Source organism: Adelges cooleyi, unplaced genomic scaffold (assembly GCF_023614345.1).
Source record: "Adelges cooleyi isolate 19-005CV unplaced genomic scaffold, UGA_ACOO_1.1 ACOO_flye_CR_arks_rails_tigmint_CR_PRNA_9, whole genome shotgun sequence".
NCBI lineage: Eukaryota > Metazoa > Arthropoda > Insecta > Hemiptera > Adelgidae > Adelges > Adelges cooleyi.
In genome coordinates, this window is record NW_026096579.1 from 16925604 (window position 1) to 16933261 (window position 7658).

At 30.5% G+C, this 7658-nt stretch overlaps 1 protein-coding gene across 1 annotated transcript; it reads left to right on the forward strand.

The window, feature by feature from the left end:
* Positions 1–2946: 2946 nt before the first annotated feature.
* Positions 2947–6680, forward strand: LOC126846813 (TBC1 domain family member whacked). Its single transcript, XM_050586613.1, has 9 exons — positions 2947–3328; positions 3474–3678; positions 4295–4394; positions 4476–4690; positions 4761–4941; positions 5008–5082; positions 5155–5269; positions 5352–5515; positions 5707–6680. The coding sequence occupies exons 2-9, from the start codon at positions 3542–3544 to the stop codon at positions 5827–5829; spliced, it is 1110 nt and encodes a 369-aa protein (XP_050442570.1). The 5' UTR covers positions 2947–3328; positions 3474–3541; the 3' UTR covers positions 5830–6680.
* The last annotated feature ends 978 nt before the right edge of the window (positions 6681–7658 follow it).

Sequence of the window (7658 nt, forward strand, 5' to 3'; positions counted from 1 at the left end):
ATCTATTTTTCCCAAATTCCTAGTAATTTAATCTACGTATAAAAAAAATTGTAAATTATAAAATTTTAAAAAAATTTGGCATTGATGTGTTAAGTATAGCTTTGTCACGTGGCGTCTATTCTTGAATCATACACATTCGAACTTAAGCTGTTAACTATTTGTTTTTTTTAATTTGTCGCACTCACCGCACTGGAATTTGGAGCACGCGCTTGTACTTCATCGCACTATGATATTTTTATATTATTATTAATATTGTCTTACTACTTTAAAAAAAAAAAGTTAAATTCGTTGCAAATTTTTATGGAATATTCTTTATGTATATGCTATCGACAAACGTTGAGAAACCAAACAAAATATGTTATAAACCCTTTCCCCTAGATGGGATGAAAACGTTTTCTTTATTTCTCTTTTTTCGCTAGTAGTTTTAGGACTTAAATTCTAAAAATGTCATTATAGGTAGATTTAGAGTATGGCTATAACATTTATAATTGCTTCATATAAATGTATTTATCTTTTATTTCATTCTTTATTCGTAATGTTTTTTTGCTTAATTTAATGCTTTGGTATTGAGCTAAACTTTTTGAAAAAAAATAATACTGGGAAGAATAAATCCTATCGTACAAAAAAAAATATTAATACCTAATACTTAATTCGGATTCCGTTCCAGTTACTCAACTGTACACCAAGCACAAGAAAGAAAAAAATAGTGTCTCGGTGTTTTCTTAGAATTGCACAAGCTTTCGATAAAGTATAGCATAAATAAGGGTTTGGTTTTTAAAATAAAGAGGTTCTTACCGGCACCATCATACTTAATTATTCTTAGAAGATAGGTTTTTCACAGTACGTCATGGATTTGCTACATCAGGTATTCATACAATTTAAGGTGGAATGCCTGTGGGAATAGTCTTTCCTCCGTACTGTACAATATGTTTACAACAGAGACCTTTACAACAAATCAAACAACTTTGGCGACTTTTGTCGACGACACCGCCATTCTACCATGTAACGAACATCCAAATATTGTGTCACAAAGTCTTAATGCATTATCAGCATAAGCAATCAAAGTGAACACTAAGAATAAATGAAACTAAATCATCACAAATAAATATAAGGCTTCAGCCTAGGTAAAAAATAATGCCCACAGAACTCAATACCATTACAAGCAAATACTTAGGAATCACATCAGACAAATACTAACATAGGGGCAGCACATTAATACTCAAAAAAAGCCAGTACAGCGGGGTCAGGGCTTAGTGGAAACGGACAGCATGACAGATGAAAACTGATCTTTACAGTTGCTACACGAAGAAATTAGCTCAGCAGTTTAAAAATTATCGTGGGTCTAGACACCCAAACAAATTTTAATTAAAGTGCAAACACATCATCAGAAATAATATACCTTCTCAGTTTTTAGCATCGAAGCTAAAACAAGTTATTTTTTTATTTAGGTGCGATTTCTATAACTGGTGTTACTGAAATAAATAGTGGCCAATAATGTTCCAGACTTACTTGATATGGCCGTGACAAACGTTGTAAGAAAAAATGCTTACACAAATACCTAATATACCTGTATAGCTTATTGAAGGAACTTAAACAATAAAACACTAAACATAACTAAATCTAACTTTTATGGAAATATTATGATAGGTATAACTATAATCACGGAATTCGGTGTGCTAGTTTTAAAATCCACTGTGCTGAGCAGTAAGCGCCCTTAGCGCCCCTTCGATTTGCAAAAACGCCACTTAAAGCAACAATGTTTTCCAAAACATTTCCTGTGATAACCCACCTGTTTATGATGTACAACTTTAAAGCTCTGTAGTGAGTTAACTATATCGGATAAAGTTTTAAAACTATTCATTGCACTTATAACATGCCAAGAGAATTCTAATAAGGTCCTAAACAACAAAATCCGTTTATCGGTTTCGAATACCTATCTGTAAATGGAAACAAAATGAACACAAATTGAAGCTAAAATTGACAATTTTTTTAATAATAATTGTAAAAAACTTAAATAATTGATTTTTAATTGTTTAAATTCTTATCTTGGCGGTCTTATTGACGAGCTCTCTCTCTAAAGAGCTTAGAATCGATTTTCTATCTCTTATATTGAAAATGAATAGTTATAAGTAGGGCAGAGGACTTGTAGCTCTAAAAAAACACTAAACATGCAAGCACTTATGCACTTAAAAACCCTAAAATATGCACTATATATATGCTTTAAAAAACAATTTTTGCGATTTAATTACTTTAATTAAAACATTTAAAATAAAAAAAACAATTACTGATTAAATTAAACTATATTTATATGCTATACTACGAGTTCACCACCAATAAATGCGTAAAAACTTTGGCTTTATGAAACTTTTACTATTTATTGACTTAATTAGACTGTAATTAATGTATAATTTATTAAAGATAGGTATATTGTATAATTGATTTTATATTTTAATAATTTGATACTCATTCTTTTGACCTTAAAAAAAAATTTCCAATATTTTAGAATTTTTTTACTGATTATTGTTTTGATAAATTATTTTTAAAGAAAATATTCAAAGAATCCCCCCTAAAAATCATATATAACTTAAAAATGTCTCAAAAAAGACCTAAATATGCAACATAAAATTACAGATTTGGCTTTGTCATAAGTTATACTACGCCGACTTTTTTCAAATTCAAGAGCACCTCTAAAGTTACATAGTCTAGACTTTTTTTTGTAATTTCAATTCAAACACCTCGCTTGATTTTTTTAAAAATCACAATCGGTATTCCAACCGCAATCAGTCAACGACTGAAACCGAACCAGCGACCAGACCGGCGGCAGGGGTCGACACTCGCGACCTAGTCCATAGTGGTAGGAGTACAATTATAATAATATGTGTGTGTACTGTGTGTGTGACGTATGTGATTTTAGAAAAACTTACCGTCCAGTTCACTGTTGGAGTAGGTATCATCGGCATTGGTATATTATAGCCGTCAGTACCGTATTATTATCTCTGCCCATCGCGCGCTTGTGTGTGTGTGTGTGTGTAAAGCGTTATGATAACGCGTTACATTTTTTTTTTTCTATTTACTCAAGTTTTTCAAATATTTCGTTTTGTGTCGTCCGAGATTATAAACGATAATATAATTATTGTGTCGTACACGTCGGATTAATAATAATAATAATCGTTAATTATTAACGACGGCAAACTATCGACGCCTAATGTGTAATATTCAGCGATTGCCGTCGACCAACCGAGTTGTCCGCGAGACGATGGCAACAAGTTAGGCGATGAACGGCGGCAACAACATATTATTTTCTTGCATTCCTCGAGGCGAATATCAGGTATTTCATAAAAGGACAGCGTGTACGCGGTGGGCGTCAAGTTTCTAATAATGTTATTCAGGCCTATTCGGGCCATATGGCCAACATAATATTGGTCTGCAATCTGTTGTATTTATCATTTCACGCATTCTATTATATTGTGCAGGCTTTTGATAAACCACCGACCCGGCATTGAATCCACCACCGCCTCATAATAGTGCGGTACACGCACAAATGGACGGACGCCACTACGAGGAGGATGGCGACAATATCTCCAATGCCAGTTCGTCCCTGGCGCCCGACGGTTCTGTAGTTTCTAATGTTACCGACAAACACGGATTCTTCGGAGGTGCTCAATATCTACCCGACTCGTAAGTTGATTTCGTTTCGTTATCCAAAATCATTAATAATAGGTGTCGTCACTTCTGTTCTGTCGAGTGTTAGGATTGTTTTTTTTTTTTTAAATAATTAGCTTTGGTACAGAGCCGAGAACGATTAGATTTTGCAATGACGTCCTTTTGGCCGTAACAATATATAAAATTATTGAGTTTCAAATTAAAAATTAAACCCAGGAAACAGTGTTCTCAATTAACCGGTTGGTATGCTATGCCATGTCCGTAGGTTACTTCCTGTGTGATTCACATTAGCTAAGCATTAGTGATCGGTTGTACATTTTAATGTATTTGTTATAATAGTTCACAAATCGAATCTAGAATACAATGAGAATGAAGAAAATCGACACTTAGGCAGCGTGATTACGATTTCTTTTACTCTTTTTGTTTGTTTACATCTATGAGAACTATATCTTGACTTTCTTTTAAACATCAGTTGAACATTCACTTCCCCCCCTCCCCTTTCTCACAACTCTAACAAGATACTTGACAGATGCACAATTCGATGCTAGGAATATAATAAAGATTGTTATACATAGTACGGTGTAATTATAATAATTATTGTGTGAATTTTAAACAATGGTTTTAATTTTAGAAAACGTTTGATATCGCCTAAAACTACTATAGAAAGAGAAAAGAAATGGGTTGAAATGACAGCCAATTGGGAAAAACAGCTTAAAAAAAATTTTAAAAAAGTAATTTGAATTTTAAAATAGGATACAAGATATAAATTATAAAATGTCTAAGAACTATTAACTAAACAATATTTTTTATAGGTGCAGAACAGATGTAGAAAGGGCATTCCACAGTCGATTAGACCCAGAGCATGGTTGTATTTAAGTGACGCTTACAAACTACTCGAGGAAAACAAATTGTTATATTATGAACTTTGTAATCAGCCTGGAGATCGGAAATGGATTGAAGATATCCGAAAAGATCTACACAGGCAGTTTCCGTGTCATGAAATGTTTGTCAGTCAAGATGGACCTGGGTAAAATATAATATGGCGAGTTAAAATTTATAAATACACTATTTTTGAAGTATTAATTTTTTTTTTTCAGTCAAAAAGAATTATTCAATGTTCTCAAAGCGTACACAATATATAGGCCCAAAATTGGGTATTGTCAAGCTCAAGCACCTATTGCAGCATTTCTTTTAATGCATATGCCAGCTGAGCAATCATTTTGGTGTTTGGTAGCCGTGTGCGATAAATACCTCGTAAATTACTACAGTCCGGGAATGGTAAACATTCAAATTGTCAATCGGTATTTTTTTTTATTTTTTTTTATCGTTTTGTTTATCTTTCAGGAAAGTCTTATTCTAGATGGCAATATACTTTTTGCCTTATTAAAAGAAAAAGAACCAAATATTTACAAACTTTTAGTGAGTTCTATATATTAAGGATGTATGTGTGTGTGTATTTATTCAGATAATAACTATTTAATTGTCTTATAGAAAAAACAAAGCATCGATCCAATTTTGTATATGACTGAATGGTTTCTATGTGCGTTTACAAGATCGCTACCGTGGCCCACTTTGTTAAGATTCTGGGACATATTTTTATTTGATGGTAAAATCCTTTATATTTTACATTAATAATTTGGAATAATATAACTCATTTGTAATTTTAATAAAATTGTTAAATGTTTTAGGTGTGAAAACATTATTCAAAATGGGTCTGTTATTAACTGGGATATCGTTGCAAGGGAAATCGTACTCGGCTCTCAAGAAACGTTATCCTACTATGTGTGAAACCCTAGAAGCTCTTAGAAATCCACCTTTACACTTGTTTGAAGAAAACAAAATTATAAAAAAGGTACTGCATTTGGTATCTTGGTATCAAAGGATTTACTTTTGTTAAAATATATTAAAATGAGAATTCAATTGACTTAAAAAAAAAATCATACATTGTTTCTTAAAAATATGTTAGTTGACTTCCATCTATCGAGTGATTCTTCGTATTGAATATTGTTTGTACTTATCTTTATATTTCAATTTGTCTTGCAGCTTATACAATTAGAAATATCTGAAGACATGTTCTTATACCACCATGAACGACAAGTGTTGTTGATGAAACGAAAGATGGCCACAGAAGAAGTGAGAAAACCGCGAGAGTCGGATATTTTTTAATTAAAACTAAATATTTATTAACTAAAAGTTACCTATAGGAAAACAGGTTATTAATTTACTATTTTACATTAAGACATTTGCATTATTGTTGTCAGTCTTCCGTGCTGTTATAATTTGTTACTTTTTACTCAAAAATAATAGTTATTGAGTATACAGAATATTGTTTATTATTTTATGTTACTATGTAAATTCGAACCTATTGGTGCTTAAACTAATATAAATTTAAATAAGTATAATGTTATAACATCTAGTCCGATGTCTTTGTTAAACTATCATCTATACCCTTAATAACTTTTCTCGAGTTTTGTCATACCAAGTTGTTAAAGACTACATTTAGTTAAGTGGTAGGTAATAGTATGTATGTATAAGTTAATAATTAATATTCAGTGACAGCCAACTGCCAACAAAAATCCATTGTAAGCAATTCAAATATGTTGAGCAATGGTTTACTTTATCGAACGCATTTCTATACCCACTGGAAAGTATTATTCTTTATTATTAAAATTATAATTTACTAGTATTATTAGATGTTAATTATGAAGCAATTATTACTGTAACCGAGATAAAAATAATCTAGATGGCAGCTGTAGGCATATGATAAGATTTAGATTGTTGGAACTTTTATTAGGAGGACGCCGAAGAAAATAACGGGTGTGTGACGTCCTCTTAAGACAACTGTAATTTATTATATAAAATATCTAAACAAGAATATTCCATTATACTCATTTCATAATCATAATTAATTTTTTTGACTGCAGAAAACCACAAATATAATTATGTTATTATTTTAATTAATGATTATAATTGCTATTAATATTATTAAATTTTGAATATTTTTAAGCACCATATAATTATAATGTATATTATTATCCATACAAAGTGTGGCATTGGTAAATAATTCCACAAAATGTACAACACTTTTTGACTCTTTTTATTCTTTTAAATTATATCTAGTTTACAAATGAACGTGCTAGTATAACAATAAACATAGATATGTTTAGCATTAAGTGAAGAAAGTTTTAACTTTATTGTTCAATTTATCAAAAGCAATAAATAAAAATATTCAATTTATTGAAAATTGAATACTCAATAGCGGCTCGTTTTAAATAATACTTCACTTTTAATAAAATTATTACATTGTAACATACATTTTATTATAGAAAACACTAGTCGTGAATTTAATTTTTACATAGTATAATTATAAATAAAAAAAAAAACGATTTGTAGCCTAAGTTTATTGAACAAAAATTGAAAATTAATTTACATTTATAGAGAATATTGAAATTTTGACTACATTGCTATTAACATGAAGTAACATTTTTAGTTCAATTTTCATACTTGTCACGAAGATCTTTCCATTGTTTCTGTAAAATCACAATTAAAAAGCAATTAATATTAATGAACAATTATTTTTTCTCATAAATTTACTCAAATGTTGTAACGAGAACATTAACTAGTTAATTGTATGATCCTAACAGAAGCGACTAACTCAACTAAAGCTTCCTTTTTAAGAACACAATGTTATTTAAACACATCAGATACAGTTTCTAAGCATAAAGTAAGTACATTTATGTTCAAAATAATGTTATTTTGAGGTTTTTATTAAATTCTACAAAAACTCTACTTACTCCACGGTTCATATTGTCGTATAAAGCTTCCAGGCCAACATCTAAAGTTCTTTCGAAGAACAATGATCCTACTGCGATAACAGCAAAGAAGCGAGACGGCCTCTTTAAAACTGATTGATATAATACTTTTACAACAGACATGGTATTCTGTAAATTCAAAGAAGTATACAAACATTAATGTATAATCGGTAAAAATTTACT